The 19,836-nt window shown below is 40.5% G+C and overlaps 2 protein-coding genes across 7 annotated transcripts in view; both read left to right on the top strand.

Moving 5' to 3' along the window:
• The window catches only part of plat (plasminogen activator, tissue), a 12,724-nt gene extending 4,566 nt beyond the window's left edge, over positions 1-8,158 (top strand). For 2 of the 4 annotated variants that reach the window (XM_023421154.2, XM_023421156.2), the window contains exons 2-15: positions 1,180-1,267; positions 1,855-1,978; positions 2,223-2,357; positions 3,189-3,299; positions 4,126-4,300; positions 4,699-4,790; positions 4,899-5,073; positions 5,186-5,271; positions 5,420-5,482; positions 5,590-5,794; positions 5,954-6,090; positions 6,257-6,397; positions 6,576-6,724; positions 6,837-8,158. In XM_023421154.2, coding sequence (XP_023276922.1) covers positions 1,205-1,267; positions 1,855-1,978; positions 2,223-2,357; positions 3,189-3,299; positions 4,126-4,300; positions 4,699-4,790; positions 4,899-5,073; positions 5,186-5,271; positions 5,420-5,482; positions 5,590-5,794; positions 5,954-6,090; positions 6,257-6,397; positions 6,576-6,724; positions 6,837-7,004 — 1,824 coding nt within the window. In that variant the 5' untranslated portion in view covers positions 1,180-1,204 and the 3' untranslated portion in view covers positions 7,005-8,158. Of the gene's footprint in view, positions 1-256; positions 759-1,179; positions 1,268-1,854; positions 1,979-2,222; positions 2,358-3,188; positions 3,300-4,125; positions 4,301-4,698; positions 4,791-4,898; positions 5,074-5,185; positions 5,272-5,419; positions 5,483-5,589; positions 5,795-5,953; positions 6,091-6,256; positions 6,398-6,575; positions 6,725-6,836 lie in introns of those variants that run through there. The other 2 variants (XM_023421155.2, XM_023421157.2) reach the window with 2 other exon arrangements.
• A 1,194-nt stretch (positions 8,159-9,352) lies between these two features.
• LOC111665968 (B-cell linker protein) lies at positions 9,353-19,836 on the top strand. 3 transcript variants are annotated; one of them, XM_087177946.1, is made up of 19 exons: positions 9,353-9,420; positions 12,315-12,340; positions 12,445-12,479; positions 12,600-12,637; positions 13,305-13,398; positions 13,532-13,599; positions 13,702-13,753; positions 13,840-13,944; positions 14,976-15,004; positions 16,236-16,272; positions 16,441-16,522; positions 16,756-16,786; positions 16,926-16,962; positions 17,069-17,174; positions 17,334-17,371; positions 17,586-17,629; positions 18,197-18,265; positions 18,658-18,816; positions 18,962-19,836. In XM_087177946.1, the coding sequence occupies exons 5-19, from the start codon at positions 13,323-13,325 to the stop codon at positions 19,076-19,078; spliced, it is 1,050 nt and encodes a 349-aa protein (XP_087034072.1). In that variant the 5' UTR covers positions 9,353-9,420; positions 12,315-12,340; positions 12,445-12,479; positions 12,600-12,637; positions 13,305-13,322; the 3' UTR covers positions 19,079-19,836. The 3 variants fall into 3 exon arrangements, with proteins under 3 accessions (XP_087034072.1, XP_023276902.1, XP_087034073.1); XM_023421134.2 differs by lacking the exon at positions 9,353-9,420 and adding an exon at positions 9,427-9,574; XM_087177947.1 differs by lacking the exon at positions 9,353-9,420 and having other exon boundaries at positions 12,576-12,637.

Here is a 19,836-nt window from a genome sequence, read left to right as displayed (position 1 = left end):
ACCCTCCACCCCCCTCCTTCTTTTGTGACTCATGTTTACTCACACTTGACTGAGGAGCAACAAGCGCTCTCCTCTGTACCTCCTTTCTTCACAATATGTTTCCTTTAAAACAGAGAAGAGGAACAAATCTGATACCCACATCTTTCTGTAGTCTAGAAGTATAAAAGGGAAATACAAGTTTAGACACTTTTTCGTGCACCAGGCCTCCCTTCTGCCCCCCCCCCCTTAAAGTCCTAAGTCACTTTATCCTCCTACAGCTGCTGCTTTTCTCTGTTAGGGAAGAGATGCTGCCAGTATGTTGCAGAAACTTTTTGCTTGTGCATGCTGCCTTTCATCACACCAGGGTTGTGCGGATTGTGTTGTCTGATGGAGTTATCAGCGTCTCATGTTTGGCATAAAGATAATCTGCTTCCTGTTTAGTCCCAGTGGGAAGAAATAGATGAATAATGATAAGTGGATTGGTTATACGGCTATGTGGATGTAAGTAAGTTGCGGGATTGGGCTTCTGTGATGAACACAGCACAAGCTTGTGGAACCCATTCACTCTCCCCCATCAGACTGTTAAGCACAGGCTGTTACAACTTCCTGTCAACACAACTTCAAGGAACTAGAAATGACCTCCCGTTTCCCATAAGCACCCCACCTTGCCCACCCTTTCCTCCCAAACGGTGTCCCTCACCCCAAAGGTCGATTTTCAGAGGAAAGGCATAGGGATGGAGGAAGGAAGTTGAGCAGAGAGACAGCACCGCTTGGAGAAGGTGACCAGTGCTGATCTTTTTCCTGCGATTGTTGGCTCAGTATTTACAAAGACAAAAGATTTATACCGAAAGACATGTAACATTGAAATGCCTGTATGGATTTTTTTTTCAAGTCGCCCCACTGTACACAGTTGCCAATGTTTTCAGCTTTTGTGTGTGTGTGTGTGTGTGTGTGTGTGTGTGTGTGTGTGAGGTTGCAGGAAATAAATGGTCAGTGTTCTCACTATTCACAGCTTGATCACTGATCATTTTTATATTATATTATATTATATTATGTTATATATTGCATGACCAGAATCTGATTGGTCTTATGATTATTATAATTGTGGTCTCTGGTCTTTGCTTTTCCCCACACACAGCTTCTCATGGTATCACTGCTTACATGTGTATTAAACATGTATTTATATTCTACTTCCTGCAGATCGAAGACCACTTGAGTTGAAGACATGATCCGACTACTTGGGCTATTAAGTCTCCTTTCTGCTCTCTGCTGCAGCCTAGCGGGCAATGTAAGTACTGCACTCCTTGTCAGTGAGAGACCAGATGAGTGGTTTTGCATGCTCCAGCCCAATAACTGCAAATCCTGCACACTTGTCTTGATGCATTTCAATTCTTATGGTTTATAATCCATCTGAGCAAACATTTAGTCTGTTTAATATTGTTGCATTTATGTGTTTGTTGCATTGCAGCTTTGATCATTGACTGGTTTGCCTAAAACTTCAACATCCGAGACTTTAGAGTCAGCTGCTGAACAGCAATATTTTAAATGGAAAAATGTTAACTGTATTTGAACTGATTTTGAAACAATAAACTCATAAACTCACTGCTGTCCTGCAGCCCAGTTTAAAATCTCTGTTATTGGAGCACTACTGTACTGTGTGTGCCAACACGTGATGTTTGAGTCAAACTTAAAGGCAGCTAAATGCTGACTAGGGTGGATTATTTGTGCAGAAAGTTCCAAGCCTGTGCAAGTTTATTTTCACAGTATCCTGAAGAAATGAAATAAAATCACTGGCTACCTCGGCTGGAAACCAGGACCATGCAACCAGTTCCCATCCGCTGCCGCTCTGTGTTTAACTCGTCTTTCCTGTTGCAGGTGGAGCTGCTCCGCACTAAGAGAGGGACTCGTTTTTACAGAGGTGAGCCTGTCAGGCAGCCAGCTAGAGGGACGCTTTTGATTGTTCATGTCCAGAAGTCTTCACCTTCCTTTGACACGTCCTGTGAGCCCCATCACACTTTTTCTTCCCTAATCACACCATCACCATCCTCATCTTCCTCATGTTCTTTTAATTCTCTGTAGTCATTCATGTGTTTGTCATGTGTCCCTCCCCTTTTTGTACCTTCATGCTTGTAACTCCTTTTATATGTGACAGTGATTCAGTTTGCCGTGTGTCTTCCTGTTTGATCGGCTGTATACTTATTGTTTGTGTTTGTGTGTGTGTGTGTGTGTGTGTGTTTTCTCAGCACGTTGTGTGGATAGTGAGCTATCGGCAGTGCGTAGTTATGGGGACACTTGGCTGCGATGGAAGGGACAGCGTGTGGAGTATTGCCGTTGTGCATTCAGAGGACGAGAGCTTTGTCATGTTGTGCCCGTCATCAGTGAGTGTGATATGAATGCACAGACACACAAACACATATGGACTGGCTGATTTTTCTTGTCTTAGTTTCTTGTCAGACTTTTTTTTTTAGAGCAGAATATAATCCTGTTTGTTAATTTGCCTGTCAACCCGCTTGCCTTCCCTCCCTAACCTCTTTCATTATAGCTTCATTTTACCTCTAACTTTCTGTGACAACCTCAGATGATTATTTTCTGTTGGCTCTGCACGTTCATGTGTCCAAATCTCTGTTATTTCAGTGCATCCAAATGAAGAGCTGTTGGCTTTCTGTGTTTTTTGAGTGGGTGTAGTTTAGTCTGAAATACTCTTGCCAGCCCGGCCCTCATGCGCACTTTCACCCTCATTGACGAATTCTGCGAAGCATGATTGCCCCTCCCTCAGACAAATTACAACCACATTTTCAGTCTGCACCGTCTGTGAGCTCACACCACTGACAGCGAGTGGGGTGCTGTTATTCGGAACGCTAGCCTTTAGGAAAAGTTGAAATAACAAATGACAAACAGGACTGGTGATGGCATAAATCCAGCTCTGCTCTGGGAAAAACCCCTTGGCAACGGCATGATATATTTAAAAGTGAAGCAATGACGACGTTTCCTAGTAAGAAGAGAGTCAGGATTCACACAGACCTTACTACGACATACTACTCCATGTTTTTACGTCAAGTGTGACACATGAGGCCAAACCCACAGATTTAATTCTCTGTCTACGCAAGTGGTCATGGCCAATCAATCAGATTCTGATTATTCTAATTGTTTGTGGGCTGAAGAGCTGGATGATGTATGACTGACTAACTCGATCTGTCTGTCCTTTACAGATTGCTACGTGTCTCATTGTTACAACGGTGGAACCTGTAAGGAGGCTGTATACACCTCAGATTACATTTGCCAGTGTCCCGCAGGCTTCACTGGGCCTCGATGTGAGATCAGTAAGTACAAAATTATCTTTTTAATATAGCTCACAATTATTTTTTTATTAATTCACATATTTTTCTCATTTAATTGTTAAATTTTTTTTTCTGCGAAATGTGAGAAAATCGTGATAGTTTCCCAGCATGCAGCGTGACATCTTATTTTGTCCTACACAGTCCAAAACCCAAATATTCACTTTTCCAATTTAGTGTTTTACTTTAAAGCAGCAATAAACGCAGCCATGTCCATAACATGGTGTCCAACATTAATTAAAACGTTCTACAAACTTGTTAGTGAGTCTTGATAAGGTCACAGTCTGACTGTGTGACTCATACAGAGGTGTCATGGGCCTGTGGTTTGGAGAGAAGAAGAAAGGATCATAAACAATGGAAACACATTCTGGGCTATGAATGTTTGCGTTTCTGCGGGTGACTCCTTGAGGCTTTAGGGACGCCCCACCCTCCCAGTGGGATAATTATGTGAACGCCAGTGGTCACAGTGAAGTGATTTCAGCCAAAGAGTAATGAGTTAAGAGTGGCCAGACTCAATAAATCTGATTGCATACTTTCTGTTTGGCCATTGCTTTAAACCACTAATTGGAAAACAATGATATAAATGCCATTAGGACACAAGTTGTGAGTTTAATGTCTTGTATAAGAAATAACAATGTTTTCATAATTTTCCCAAATATTTTCAACGGCTTAAGTCTCTCCAGATCCAATATGTGTTTTATTGTGTCATAATAAATGAACTGTATCAGTTATGTGTGTTTAGAGTGATTCCAGTCTCAGCTATAAATAACTGACACTATATTCAATTTAACTTTGTCCCTTTCTCCAACAGACACCAATGAGAAGTGTGTTGCAGGGCATGGTGTAGGGTACCGTGGGACATGGAGTATCACCTATACAGGAGCAGAGTGCATCAACTGGAACGCAACGTCTCTGAGAGGAAAGAGGTTCACGGCTAGGAAAGTGGACGCCACCAGTCTTGGACTCGGCAATCACAACTTCTGCAGGTATATGACAAGTGTAATGTGTTGAATTGCAAATGTTCATTGGGTCCATTCAACTGAGAAGGGGATCTGATAACCCAAAACATACTGGTCAAGTTTTAGTCGACCCTGCGGGAATGATGCATTAGCCCCTGAATGTGTCTTACTTTGAGAGGCGCAAGCAAAGGATTATAGGGGTTATGGATATGGGATATGGAATAACAGGTGAATTGATGACTTGGCGAGAAAGAAGGCAGGAAAAAAAGTGAAGAACTGGACGATGTGATAATCTGTCTAATTTAGCAAAACCTTGTTAGGATGATGTACTTTAAAACTCTTTTATTTACAATGCAATTGTTCATCATTTATGTGAGCAGTGAAGATATTTACTCACTGTCCTTGCCTTTCTTTGTCCCTATCAGGAACCCTGACAATGACAGCACTACTTGGTGTTACATCTATAAAGGCACTCAGATCGTGTGGGAGTTCTGTTCTCTGCCCAAATGTCCAGAAGGTACAGTTTTACAAGAAGTTAATATTCAGTAAACTGAAATACAAGCAATTACATACTTAATCGCTTAAACACTTGCTTAAATACTTTTTTCTCTGTGTTTTGGAGCAGATAAGAACCAACAATGTGTTCTGGGCTCTGGTCAGTCCTACAGAGGCACAAAATCTGTTACAAAGAGCGGCTCTCGTTGTCTCCCATGGGACTCTCCTGCTCTCAAGCGTAAGCGCAACAATGCTTGGAGATCTGATGCATTGGAGCTAGGGCTTGGCAGCCACAGCTTCTGCAGGTAGATATGCCAACGCACACAATATGATCAAACTAACACACATCAGAGGCTGCATAATATAATGCAGAATAACTCAGGTTTTCATTGCATTTCTTCTTCCTTCATTCAACAGGAATCCAGATGGTGATGCAGGTCCTTGGTGTCACACCTACAAGAACATGCAGCTGACCTGGGAGCTGTGTGACATACCTAAATGCTGTGAGTACCCTTATTTCCATTGTTTCATTTTGCAGCAATGTTGAAGTATAGAAGTAATATTATCACAACTGATCAGCTACCTGGAACTAAAATCTTCAGTGCAGCAGTGTGCTAACAGACTTCCCAAAACTTGTCGCCTCTTTTTCAGTGAGACGTCCCTCTATCATCACCACTCTCGACCCACGTGCCCCCACCTCTAACAACAACAGAGGTTGGACATCCTCACATCCAATGAAAATCACCCAGAGTCCATTTCCTCTGACGTGTTTGGTGTTTATGTTTATTTAACAATCATCCTGCAACCTATCCTTTCTGTAGCAACATGTGGCCAGCGTTCGGACAACTCCCTGAATCGCCCGGAGTACCGCATATTTGGGGGCAGAGAGAGCGACATCACAGACCAGCCGTGGCAGGCGGCCATTAATGTTTACCAGGCCCGTAGTAAACAGCACTTTCACCGATGTGGAGGAGTCCTCATCGACTCCTGTTGGGTCCTGTCCGCTGCACATTGCTTCGAGCTAAGGTAGGAGAAACTCACATCCTTCAATCGTGCACACACACTCACACACACACACACACACACACACACACACACACACACACACACACACACACACAAAATACATGATTTCAAATGTTTGCTATGCAGCATACAAACATATTCCCTTTTTCTTTTTTTCAGAGATAAAGCAGAAAAATTGGAAGTGATTTTGGGAAGAACGTTTCGGAAACAGAATTCCAGCAGTGAGCAGATTTTCAAGGTTGAGAAGTACTGGATCCATGAGAAATTTGACAACGAATCATTTGACAATGACATCGGTGAGTGAACATTAAGCATATAATCTTTGCCATGTTTTCCTTCAGCAGTGATGAACCTTAAGTGGGCAGCATATGCTTGTTAATACTTAAAATCATCCTTCAGTCATCATCCCACAGTCTCCCAGTGCATCACCCTGACTTTCCTGTGGTCACTTTCCACTTGCAGCCATCTTGAAGCTGAAGACGGACGTCGGCATCTGTGCTGTGAACTCTCCAGAGGTTCTTCCGGTGTGTCTGCCTGAATCTGGGCTGGTGCTGCCCAGCTGGACCGAGTGTGAGATCTCAGGCTACGGAAAAGACAAAGAATGTAAGAAAATCTCCCAACTAATTCATGGCATTCTCTCATTTTTCACTGCTACTGTGCAAAATTACACTTAATTGACTGGACCAGCAGAGGGCAGTGTAAGCACGCTTTTCCCCAAACCTTTAATTGATTTATTTTTTGATTGGAGATGCTCAAGTATTCACTGAAACTCTCTCCACAGTTACTGCAGAGTACTCAGAGCGTGTTAAGAGAGGTTATGTTCGCCTGTGGCCCAACGAGCGCTGCATCCCAGATGTGCTGTCTGGACACCTGGTGACCCCCAACATGCTGTGTGCAGGTGACACCCGCGGGCTTGACGACGCCTGCAAGGTGAGAACGCTTATTTTTTTACATTGCGCTTCCTCATTAAATTAAAGCTGTTAACATTACTCAAATCTCATTTTTCCCTTCTCTGAATTTTTTTCTTTTACTTCACCCACAGGGAGACTCTGGCGGCCCACTCGTCTGTCGGAACAATGATAGGATGACTCTGATGGGTGTGATCAGCTGGGGCGACGGCTGTGGGCACAAGGATAAGCCTGGGGTCTATACCCGTGTCACCAATTACATCGACTGGATCAACGACAAAATTAAGGCAAATCCGATCTAAAGTAAGAGAGACTGCAAAGAAGATGTTGTTGGATTGCCTTGCCCATAAGCACAATGGGTATCACGTTTATCATTGAGAAGATAGACAAGGAGGTCCACAGGACTCTCAGGACTCTTGTTTATCTGTTGATCTAAATCCAAACTGATGGAGGTTTTAAACCAGCAGGACCACTCCTACAGAGATGCACGAGAGGGACTTCAAGTCATGAGTTTTCATGCGTGATGTAGCTCCATGTTCTCCAGTTTTCTGTTCCTTACTGTGTCAGATGGGACAGTTTATATGGACAGGACCACAGAACCAACTTCCTTTTCCTCCTTCTGGCCATGTTGATCGCAATAATATTTCTGATCTTTTCATGCGTACAAAGCTTTAATGTGTTTTCTCAGTACTGCCTCCACCAAACTGGAGGACCTGGTTGGCTTCATGCTGGTTCATAGGAAGAAGTCACAGTGGTAGGCTTCATGTCAGAAGCACTTTTAATCCAGAAGAATACTCAGTCAAAACAGTGCAGTTTGCACAGTACAGTAAGTCATAAGTAAGCATTTAAAAAAAAAAAAAAGTTTTGTGCAAAGACTGTGTCACAGACGTGGCTTTTAGATATCAGGTGCTGTTGGCTTAATTACTTTTAATGGGAAACGTTCATGCATTTACTCTCTTTGGGGCTCGAGGGGCTGCAGACCGTCAAACGTATCTGCTGGTTCAGATTCTGCTTATTTTTGCAGTTTTCTCTCCTTTTGCTCCCAGCCGTCTTGTAGATGGCAAATAGATTTGAGAGATTTTAGAGTCATTCTCATTGTTTTTTGTTTTTTTTATTTCCCACTGGATTTGCAGAGCACTTCTCCACCACACACCTGGGTTGAGCCCAGTATGTATATAACATTTATATTGTCTAATTATTGATTGAAAATGACAGGGGGCTGATTTATCTGTTCTACATTAAACTGCTTATCGACTGCAAAGACTCACTTTGTTCTGTGATAGACTCTCAAGGGAAACTGGGTTTAAGATGTTTTGAGCTAAGTTAATATTTATGTGTATTTTATAATGCTTTAATACGTTATTTACTGTAGCTTAATAATTTATTGTGACTGTCATTATAATCACATACTCCTTTGTCAATAAATAATATTTGGAATAAATCTCCTAATGCTTCATGCCTTTTGAACTTGTGGAATTTTATTGTCTTAGGTAAATTGCTGATGAATAAGTTTCACCATGGCAGCTCAAGGATAACTAAGGCTCAGTTTATCAGCCTCTGAATGAAATCCAGTTTCACCAAGCACATTCCTGGCTCATGACTGAAGAGACTGAGCTGGAAATGCTGTCAGCGTGTTGGAAATGTTAACATGGTTGAGTTAATATTTTTTATCACAACATTTTTGTTTCAACATTCCCTCAGATATCAGCTTCCCAAAGTCAGCTGCAGGATCTCATTCTCAGAAAAAGGATATAAATTAAGAAACAGTAAGACGTTTCACTAATTTGAAAGTTCAATGTCAAGATTCAATCTGCTCATCCATTAAAACATGGCAATCACAGTCACAGTCTTCCTAATCAACCATGCTCATTACCAAAACACAGAAAAACATGCAAACAAAGAACATAAAGTTATAAAGTGTTATCAGAATATTCAAACAACAGCATAACTAGGATTCAAATGTAATGTAATTACTGTGCTTTTATAAAGAGAGACTCTTGGACTCCAGTGATCTATTGTTGAACTACAAATGTGATCTACATGTGATCATTTCTAAAAGCAAAAAGACTGACTTTACTTCTACAAGTAATTAACTGTGGGGACATTATCTGGTGATAAATAATAAGTTATCTTGTTGCCAAAAAGGAAACTTATTGAGTTAGTATTAAAACCTACACTCAGTTTCAGTCTAAAACAACAGTCCTGCAATAGATCTTCCCTTCATGAGGGATGAATTTTTGTTGGGATTGATTTAGAGAAGCGTTGATTCAACTGTCTGGTCATTTTGGAGGCTGCACTTTGTGATGTTGTTGAACTGCAGCTAGGTGTACCTAATAAACTGGCAACTGAATAGGCTACCTGTAGCAGATAGTTTCAGTTTGTATGTGCTCTTCACACACTCTGGGATTGTAATCACTTCACTTTTTGTAGTTTTAATAGGTGTAAAATACAATAAGCCCTGTTTGGATTCTTTGACAACTTATTAATAACTCCATTGGTGCCTGGTGTGCGTATCAAGAGTTAATAATTCATTTCCCCTTTTGATGGAGGCTGGAGTACAAAGGAGATGTTATTTTCCAGTTGTATCAAATGATATAAATTCTAATTGGTTACTGGACCATTTGCAGTAGGGAAATTCAGAGCCGTGTTTGAGCTGTGCATTGGCTGCAGCTCTATTAAAGGTAGAGAGCAGCAGGTGAAGCTGTCTGACTGACACAGGTAGGAAATGCAAATGAGATCAGTTAGAGCTGCTCTTCACATTCTCTCTGTATCGCTCGCTTTCAATCTTTAAAACCATTTGCATCCAAGAACCGAAACAAAGACATTTCCTCATGACTTGAGCTGTGAGAATCGACCAAAAATCATGACAATGGTAAAGTACTATTTTATTTTTGTCACACTTTGGTTTATAGTCCGGTAACTGTGAGTGGAATGAGGAGGAAGTGAGTAGGTGTTGTCGATGGTCGAGTTTCTGTGTTGGAGCAACTGAGTGCTCTGTAAACCTTCAGTGTAGTTACTTATTTCAGCAGCTGCACTGTTAAAGTTGTGATTGTGTGGGAATGTGAAGGCAAACAGTAAAAAATGTTAAAGTAAACACACCTACAATCATCGGTAAGTTCTCAGAAAGTGTGTTAATCGTCCCTTTGTGTGTTCTCTCTGTTCAACAGACCTCCATAAAATCAGTTTCTTACCTGATGTTAAAGTTATCAAAGTTTAATCAAACATGTTTAAGTGCATTTAACCAGGATTTTGACTATAAAATTGAAACACAGTTGGTACATACATGATAAATTCACAGGTGTGGTACCGGTGTTATTTTTGTTGTGTGAGTTACATCTTGCACATTAATGAAGTTTTGTGTGAGATTTAGATTAAGCAGTATCTGCTTTTTTGTCACAGATGTTAAAGTTTTAATTCAAATAAATTGGAAATCATACATATGTACACACACATGTTTATTTCAGACCAAATAGCGTCACTTCTACGTTCTTGTATGTGGCATGTCAAGCTTCCCATTTTGTTTGTTGTCAGCTGTTGTTACTTTTCATGCCAGTGGTGTCACTTTTATCATAATACATTTCAGACTCTTTTACAGCAAACATGGCCACGCAGTAGTTTGTGCTGTTGTTCACTCAGAGGTGCTGCTGCTAGGTTTCAGTCTGTGATGTTTCAGGCAGGGAGAAACCAACTTACTGTCAGGCTGCGTGTCTCTCATGTTTGGTGCTGATCTTTCTGTAGTTTTAATTCTGTTGGTGCAAATTTCTCAAAAACTCCTGCGTCTTACAGACAAAATGTTTTAGTTCACAATGAGATCTGAACGTTACCTGCTTCCTCATATAGTTTTCACTCAATACCCTATTTGGCACCATTAAACCTACACCATACAAAGATATTGTGTATAAGTGATATCTAACTACAGATGGGTTTTGGTAACACAAAAATCTTATCTTAGGAAAACAGCTTTAACAGTCTCCTATGACCATTTTTTTTCTGGTCTGATAAGTGTTCAGTTTCCCTTCATCTAGTGTCAGGAGTTCATGCAGATAAATGTTTTGTGGTTGGAGGACTTCCCTGTGTGTTCACATGAAAACATACCAGAATAAACATTACGAAATAGAGGTATAGATCTAGATAGAAGCGATGACCTTAACCGATAACTGAAAAATACTCTATTACATTCAGTGGAGTTTAATAACTGATTTTCAGCACATATATTATCTGATTATCTGTGAAGCATAAAAATGAAATATTATAGTGGTTCATATTTATTCCTATCTAAAATAATTGCTTGTGATAACACAGAAACACTATTTCTATTGTCTATGGCTCAGTGTGTCTTCTCCTCGTTTGCATCAGATTTCACTTCATGGTCACGGCACTTTTTCCTTTTTCCTGCTGTTCGCTCTCTGAGCCACTGACAACACTTTTCACTTTACAGGTGGTGTTTAATAAATTTCCTATCACGGAGATGTTACAGCTCGTAGCAGTTCAACTCTGTGTTTGAGACTAAGCAGAACTTCACTGTCACTGTAACTTGATCCAACCTTAAAATGCAGATATATTTGGAGTGACTGTGTGAGGTAAAGGTCATAAATAGCAGAAATGGCAGCACAGTTCTCTTTTATCTCCTCTAACCTGATCATAATTCATCAACAGAAAAGCAACCGTTTCCTGACATTCGGTGCCCGAGTGTGTGAGAGATGGAAACTCTGCAGGTCCTTCCTCACTCCCTTTCTGTTTGTCTGTAATCATTTACTTTACATCAACACTTCCTCCATGGCTGCCTGGCACTGTGGGAAAAACAGAGCCACTGTCACTCCACTGTCTGATTTCGTTTCAAAGTTTATATTTATCTCACATCACATCCCTGCACATGTACGTTTCTGTGATTTCACTGGTAATGTTCAGGAGTTCAAAACAGCTTTGAGTTTGAATGGACAGCAGCAACAATTAAAAGTCAGAGAGATAAGGACATAATGAGATTAACATTTATTAGAACTATATGTACAAATAATCAGTGGCAGGAAAAGAACTCGGATCTTAAACCCAAGTAAAAGTAGTGACACCTCAGTGTAGAAATACTCTGTTACGAGTAAAAGTCCTGCATTCAAATTGTTACTAAAAAAAGTAGTGCCATCAATATAATCTTAAAGTGTCATTGGTAAAAGTACTATTTTGCAGAATAGTGTAAATGTAGGTAAGTGTAATGTAAATGTTGCAGCAGATAAATGTGTGGCTAATTTTAATATCTTTATATGCTGCTGGAGAGCTTGTGAATTTCCCTCTGGGAGTCAAGTCTCTTATCTTGATTTCACATATAACACATCATGTTGTATTAATCTCAATCTGTAAAGTATTTAGTAACTACAGTAAGGATATCAAATAAATCTAGAACATGTAAAAGGTACAACGTTTCCCTCTCAACTGCAGTGAGTAGAAGTCCTACATAGGGTGTTAAAATAAAGTTTTATTGTTGTTGTGTGACTCTCCCCAAAAAAAGCAGCCACTGACTCAGGCTTGATGATGAAGCTGATAAAAATGAAATGATTTCTAGCCAGGCATGCAGCTAAGAGCATTTTGTCTGTTAATTCTGAGGTCTCTGTGTTTTTCAGAGCTTTTTTGGAAAACTGAAGAACCTGTAAGTATAATCAGTATCAGTAAAACCTTATTGGTTTTGCTGTTGATGTGTTATTCATGAAACAAAATGCCCCTGCACAATCTCACCTCCCCTCTTTCCCTCAGACACAGTGGACCTCCGGCGCCACCTAAAAGAACAGGTGAGATTTAACCTCACGGTAAAATGAAGGGAAAATGTTTTGATTCCTCCTGTTTTTTTCTTTCTTCACTGGATCACTGCATGTATTATCTGTCAGTGTCTCATTTTTAATCTGTTTCAGATAACAATGCAGGGTTTGGGTGGCCACAAGATGAGTTTGTAAGTAGAAAGACCACAAGTTCCTGAATCTGTGCTTCTACAGGTTGCTTTTAAAGGTGCTACATGTGGCATTTTTAAACATCTCTATATGATATTGTTACCACATGTCCCCGTGGATGGATGCATTGCTGAAAGTCAATAAAACCATTACAAAGAGACATAAAACAACCACAAAAAGACACCAAATGAATTCAAAGAAACACAAAGGACTTCAAAGAGACGTAGAACAAGTAGAACCTCTGTTTCAGACTGGATGTGTTCCTCCTCAGGAAGGGTTGGGGACTTTTACATGTCTGTGCCCACCGGCCCATTGTCTCATAATCCATCCATGCATTTCCCATTAGCTCTGCTGCTTCTTTTTTTTTTTGGTGAATACCTTATTGCTGCGTTCACCCTGAAGAGGATTACTTTTTTTTTCATCTAAATTAATCAGAATTTTTTTTTTTCTTTGGCCTTTCACTGACTCCAGCAGATTTCCTGGACAATTTTACACCGCTGTGCACAATATACTGTAAAATGCAGACATAAGGCTTCCAGCAATTTTAGCTATGGTCTCACTCGACTGAAACACCCATACTACTGTCTCAGAATTGATGTAATGAAATTCTTAATATTCAACATGCATGCACCTTTAAAGCAGCTTCGTATTCGTACTCTCTTATGGCAGGATGACGAGGAAGGCGATATGTATGAAGCACCTCCTTGTGAGCGTCCGGCTATGAAAGTCCCACAGAGACAAGTGGAGGAAAATGTTTATCTGGGTAACATCATTGCACTGAGTCACCACGGCTAATAGGGTTAGGGTATAAACAGTTCAAAGAGCTGTTGATACATAAGGCAATATAAAACTGACCTTTTCTTTAAACTTCTGTTAACTGATGCAACTTTGTGCAGAGAGGACGTCCAGCCCTGCTGTTCCACAGAGGCAAGCCGCTCCTCCACCCAGGGCGGGAAAAGCTTTGGTAACTCGTCTGTGTGTCTCTGCCTCTGTCAAGAGATTTCAAGAGTGTTTGAAATGTTACATTTAATGTTTCTAATGAAGTGATCTCACCCCTGTTATTCAGAAACCTCTGCAACGGGCCAATGTTTTCAGCTATGAAGCCAACACCAGGAAACGTGAGTTATTCATCTGCATTCATTTGCAACTACACAAACTACAGTGCATTTACAGTGTGCTACAACTACATCATTCTCCCTCCCAGCACCTGAAATAGACAGAACTGAGAAGCCTGGGAGAAACAAGATGATGCCTCCTCCACCAGTCCGGTCTGTTCCTGCTCCAGTCCCTGTGTCCAACACCGAGGAAGGTGCAGTAATCACTTCCACCAAATTACACAAATAAGCCTTTCATATCCACCAGACTATAAATGGCTATTGACTGAGAGGCAGGTGAATGTCTTTATTTGTTTTATTAGTCATGTTATATTTACAGAATTACAATCATTTGTCAAACTCACGCCATGAAAGAATTTACATTTGCTGTCGCTGCGCACCTGTTGTCTACTAGATCTGTCCCAGGAAAAAAATGTCACGGTGCAACGTCAAGAAAATATTGTGCTCAGTGTTTCCAGCAGTAACAGCAGTTTAATCAGAATAAATAAATGCAACCAGAAATGGGTCATTACCAGTAAGTTAAACAGCAGTAACAAAGAAGAGAGTGCCACCCACTGCGCTGCCATTGAACTGCACCTTGACTGTGTCAGAAATTCAACTTAATCAGCAAACTGATTGCAAAGTGATCTGCAAGAACAACAAAGCAATCGCCACTTTGTGCTTCACGTGTTGCCAAAATAATGAAATCTCAAAGATGAGGAACTTGTCTCTTCACGTTGTCTCAGATGAAGAGATGATTATTTCCACACCCTCTGACTTTGCCCAGTTATCCAGAAACTTTAGGTCAAAGGTCACAGTCTAATTAGCTTAGATGCTCTGCTTGAATATTCCTCTTTGCCCCACTGTTGCAACAACCCTGAATACCTCAAATCTTTCATAATAGTCTAACTAACTTTAGTTAAGAAGACAATGTTGGAAAACTGAAAGTGATGCATAAATGAATGTTATAACTAATGGTGTAAGAAATACTCCGAACTTTTAAACCACAGTGAAGAAACTATAACCCTAATGCTGTTACAAGTAAAGGTTTTTCAAAATGATACTAGTAATAGAAATACAGAATCAGTACTATTAAAATATTTTTAAGTAGCCAACCAAAAGTAAAAGTCTTTGCATTGTTAACTCCTTTTCATATTGTAGTCACTTATATACAATTGTTGAGGCCTTTCCCCACCACTAGAGGCCGCAGCGCTGATCACTGTCAGATTTTCTCTCTTCATTTCAGATGTGTATCTGGATCCAAATGAAGAACAGGTGAGTTTAATTCACTGGCTTTATTCTTCTTTTTTTTCAGGGTCAGGGGACATGATTCATAATGTGGAAAAATCTCTCATACCAGAAGTATGATTAGAAGTTGCTAATTAGTGGCTATTTGCAAAATCAAACCAGACACGGTGGCTGGACAACTGTGCAGGCCGTGGCATTCAGATGAAACTGCTTATTAAGCCAGTTGGGCCAATCAGGCATGGATTAGTGAACAGGTCTACTGGGCACAGGCTCACAGGACTAATGCCTCTGAGCATCTGTGTGAAGTGGCTTTTTTTTCTACTTTTTTGTAGAAAAATCTCAGAGCTCAGGTCAAAGTGCAGATGTCCTGATTGTGTATGTGTTTTTTTTTATTTTTTTAATATTCAGTATCTGCCAACCATGTCCAATCCAGTATTTGTCTTTCTTTTTTTCCCTTCATTACAGCTGCACAGCACACTGAGGCTACAGTAACATTTCATTAAAATACAGTGACATTAGTAAAGCAGTTCAAATAAAAACAGCAGCTTTAAGAAAATGTAATCCTTCAACGTTTCTCTTCTTTGTCTATAATAATTTGTATAGTTTGTTGTAGTATTATTTAGAAATGTGCAGCCTCTCTTCATCTCCGGTGTGAACTAAATGCTGCAGATAACTCCTGTAAAATGTCACTGAATGAGGCGTAAAATAACTACAGACAGCACTTCTTTCAGTCTGAGGGTCTTGGGCCTATGTAGGAGGTGCGAGGGGAACCTATAATGTGTCTGTTCCCAGGGGCCCATTGTTTCGTAATACGCCCATAGAATGTAGATGTAAGGCCTAGTTAAGCAGTCGATTATCTGCACTCTGCTTGGGTGAGGGAAGGATTCAAAGACAATTTGATAGCGCAGCCCGAGACCTATTACAGGGCCTAAAAGACAATATAACATTAGTTCAGTCAGAGATGCTTACACCAAGGAACTGATGGTTTATAGCAAATGGTTAAACAGTTTGCAGAAAAGGCTCTGGTCTAAGAGGGAGCTCTCAAAGAGCTCTTGAAACAGTCTGAGCAGATTTACCCCTTAATAAACATACATGAACATTAAATCTTATATAAATAATGCCAAAAGCTGAATACATAAGGCGACTCATGTCAGCCAGGAATTCTTTCTCAACTTCTGGCACATTTCACCATGTATTTTGTTAGATATGCTCCTGTACATTATCGTGACAGGATAATATTTATCATTTTGTTTTTCAGGAAGATAATGATGACCTATATTTAGAACCAACAGCAGGTAGGTTGAGTCCCACTTCACAAGAACTTGCTCTGTGTGTGCTTGATGAGTGAGTGATAATCCAGCAGCAACAGTTACTTCAAAATATTCAAATGAAAACACAACGAGATTTCATTTCCAGATGATGGAAAGATAAAAATGAAGATTTCCTTTCTCCCTGCTCCTCAGCTTGCGCTCCTCCCCCTCGAGGGCCGATGAGGCCGATGCCTCCATCTCCCAAGACGGCACTTGTACCATCTCCCATACCCATGTACGTGCATCTGTACCAGAGTCAAAGCAGCTTTCATCCTAATACCTAATCAAAACATGGTGATATGCACTAAATATGAAATAACCGTCTGTAAAGCTTCATGATCCAATCAGACAACGATGCTGCTTTGTTTCTGCAGAAAAATGCAAATGTGGTCGATATATAGCGGCATCACACGGTCAATTCATGGTACTAAAGATACAATGAAAATTAACATTCTCCCCTATCTGCAGGATGAAGCCTCCTGTTCCCAGAGCCAAGTCTGTGAGTGTGTCCATCCATCTCACTGCTTAGTCTTATATAAGTGAACGCTGAATTAGAAAGTTTTCAGTCTCACTCTGGATTTCCATTTCCCGCGTAGGAAATGAAGCTCAGCTTGTAACATTTATTTCCTCCCTTTCAGAATTCGTTCTTGCCTTCCTTAAATGAGGTAAAAACAGGTAAACACCACATCTCCTTTACTCAGTAAAACTGATCAAATATCAGTGCACATTATTTTGACCATGGTGATGATGACGTTGAAGAGTACATATCTTTCCTCTATAGCTCCTTCTGTTGAAGCACGACGTGCCACATTTCCTACCAAACTCCCTCCGCCAACCCCCAGTGTTAAGCCCCCTCTTCCAGCAAACCTGAAGGAAGCTAAACCCAGGTAAGAGGTGACTAACACAGAGAGGCTGGAGAGGTTTGTCATACAGATACAAACTGCAGTGATTTCCAGCCTGTTTTGCTGTTGACCCCATTTACAAGTGCATGCATACATCAGAAATAAATTCAGTGAATAACATTAGCCTTGCTGTCTTTATTCTAGCCCTCCAAATCATCCTATGGCAGGCACTAAGCCTGTGGGTAAGCTCACATCTTTTCAAAAAGAGGGTTTTTTAAATCCTGAGGGATGACTGTGATCATTTGGGGTCTGCTCAGATTCTTCACTTCATGTAATCCAAATGTTGCATGGATCAAACTTTACTTTTTTATTTTTATTTTTACCATCTGTCTGTTGCTAAATACAGATTCCAGACACTGCACTTGACAAATAAAAAGTTTTTCTATTGGTTTTCAGCCTCCTTTGGTGGTATGAGGGCAACCAAACAATCTGGGAACGAGGTGTGTGTCTGTCACAGAAAATCTAACATGACTTTAAACAACAGTGGTGGAAGAGATACAACCTTTACGTTTTTTTTAAGTTAAAGTGATAATACAGCAGTGTAAAATGATTTTATTGCAAGTAGCAAGTGTTATCATCAAAGTACAAAAAGTACCTGGCCACTAGTGACGATATATTATCATATATGACATTATTTGAGTGTTGAAATATCTGTTTGATGGAGCTGCAAACTTGTAATGAGGGGCCTCAAGTAAACACGGCTGTAAGGGTTTTTGTGTTGTATTTTACAGCCTTTTCATATGATGCTTAATGTGCAATCGTAATTTGAAAAGTAACTATACCTGTCAGATAAATGTAGCGGAGTAAAAAGTTCAACATGCACCTCTGAAATGTGGTGAAGTAGAAGTATAAAGTAGCGTGAAAATGAAATGCTCAAGTAAAATACAAGCACCTTTAAACTACACTTAAATACAGAATTTGAGTAAATGTACTTGTTACTTTCCACCACTGTTAAACGCAGGATTAAAGCTCTGTTATTGATGTATTTACTATTTGCCATCTCCCAGAGTAAAGAGTGGTTTGCCGGAGACTGCAACAGAAAGACAGCGGAGGACCTCTTACAGAGGGTCAACAAGGTAAAACAGTCTGATGTTTGACTTCACAGTGAATTAACAGCTAATGGTGGGGAGAAGGGGGGGGGGGGGGCGTTTCAACCACAATTACTTTTCATTTCCAAGCAAACACAAGGGCTTAAGGCAAAGGTGCGGCACAGGCAATGAAGAAACTTGAGTGTTTGTGTACATGTTTTCGCTGACACACAAATAAAAGCCAAACTTGCATCAGACAGCTTCAGGGCTTCCAGGACTGATTTGTTTTTCACATTTCCTTCACTTACTCTGGATGATATGTCTCTTTTCTCACTAAACAATTCTTCATTCTCTCATTCTTCCCAAACTTCTTTCTCAATCCTTGGAGTGTTGGTTTTACTCAGATCGTCCTGTTTGTCTTCTCTTTCTCCTCATCGTAGGACGGTGCCTTCCTCATCCGTCACAGCTCGGCTCAGAACTCCCGCCAGCCTTTCACCCTGGCTGTGCTCTACCAGCAGAAGGTGTACAATATTCCCATCCGCTTCCTGGAGGAGACACAAGGCTACGCCCTGGGAAAAGAGGGCAAGAAGAACGAAGAGGTGAGGGCCAATGAGGCAGTTCTAAGAGAGGGGAGTGTCGAAAACAGGACTGTGGAAGAATTACAGCTGAGCACGAGTTTCAGGCTTTTTGTTTGGTCACCACTCTCCCTTTATCTCTCTCTCTCTCTCTCTCTCTCTCTCTCAGATTTTCACCAGTCTCGACGAAATGATTTCTCACCACAGAAATAACCAGCTGCTTCTGATCGACAGCAAGAGCCAGGCCAAGCACACAGCCTATTTAACCAAGCCTGCACGCCCTTAAAAGTACACTACTACAGCCTCTCTTATATTGTGTTCATATGAGTCATATCAGGATAATTGCACTGTTTGAAAGTTTCCAACTTGGAAATAATGCAGGCTTTTTTTTTTGTTGTTGATAAATTGAAATAGAGAATGCAAACTGTCATCACACTGAAATATTGGCAGAGATGATGTAAATAGCACAAACTGTTGCTCCACCACACTCGGCAGCCAGATGACATGACAGCAGCATAAACTCAAAACTTAAAACTCAGAGAGCGTCAAGTTCTGTCGTCTGACGAGGCGATTTTTGTCTGTTTTGCACCATGACTCACCATTTTAGCAATAATTGCACAAGCTTAACAGTTCTCTGGTGAAAAGGGAAAATGTGTCACTGTTTTACTGTAACAATCGTCCTGTCTGTAGGTGGAGAGCTTGCTGTCACATCACTGTATTTCGCTGACTTTTAAATACACAAACAGAACATTTCTGCTGTTATGAGATATCAAACCACATCACAAGAGCTTTCTCAATTTGCAGCTATAATCTTCACCATCTCTTTGAGCCTCATACTCATTTCCATTATTATGATCATGTATGATGAACCGTTGAGATAAATGCCTGTAATTTTATTTTAATCGTGAGTATAGATTTTGTGTGTATCTTTTTTCCCTAGCTTAGTTTTTTGTTTGATGACATTTTGAAGAGACTGTATGTTACAGCTGTCTGTTTGGTGTGATATTGTAATATAGATCATAAAGTAAAGATGGATCTGCTTTA

This window comes from Seriola lalandi, unplaced genomic scaffold (genome assembly GCF_002814215.2).
Source record: "Seriola lalandi dorsalis isolate HSWRI2012SDOR001 ecotype SW California unplaced genomic scaffold, Sedor1 jcf7180002054664, whole genome shotgun sequence".
Lineage (NCBI taxonomy): Eukaryota > Metazoa > Chordata > Actinopteri > Carangiformes > Carangidae > Seriola > Seriola lalandi.
The sequence above is the reverse complement of the archived record's forward strand: the minus strand, read 5'-3'. Positions and strand labels throughout refer to the sequence as shown.

Excerpts from the sequence above, each read along its gene's own strand:
- LOC111665968 (XM_023421134.2), top strand. Across the intron at positions 16,523-16,755 it reads GTACCATCTCCCATACCCAT|GATGAAGCCTCCTGTTCCCA; the intron begins GTACGTGCATCT and ends CCCTATCTGCAG. Across the intron at positions 18,266-18,657 it reads TCTTACAGAGGGTCAACAAG|GACGGTGCCTTCCTCATCCG; the intron begins GTAAAACAGTCT and ends TCCTCATCGTAG.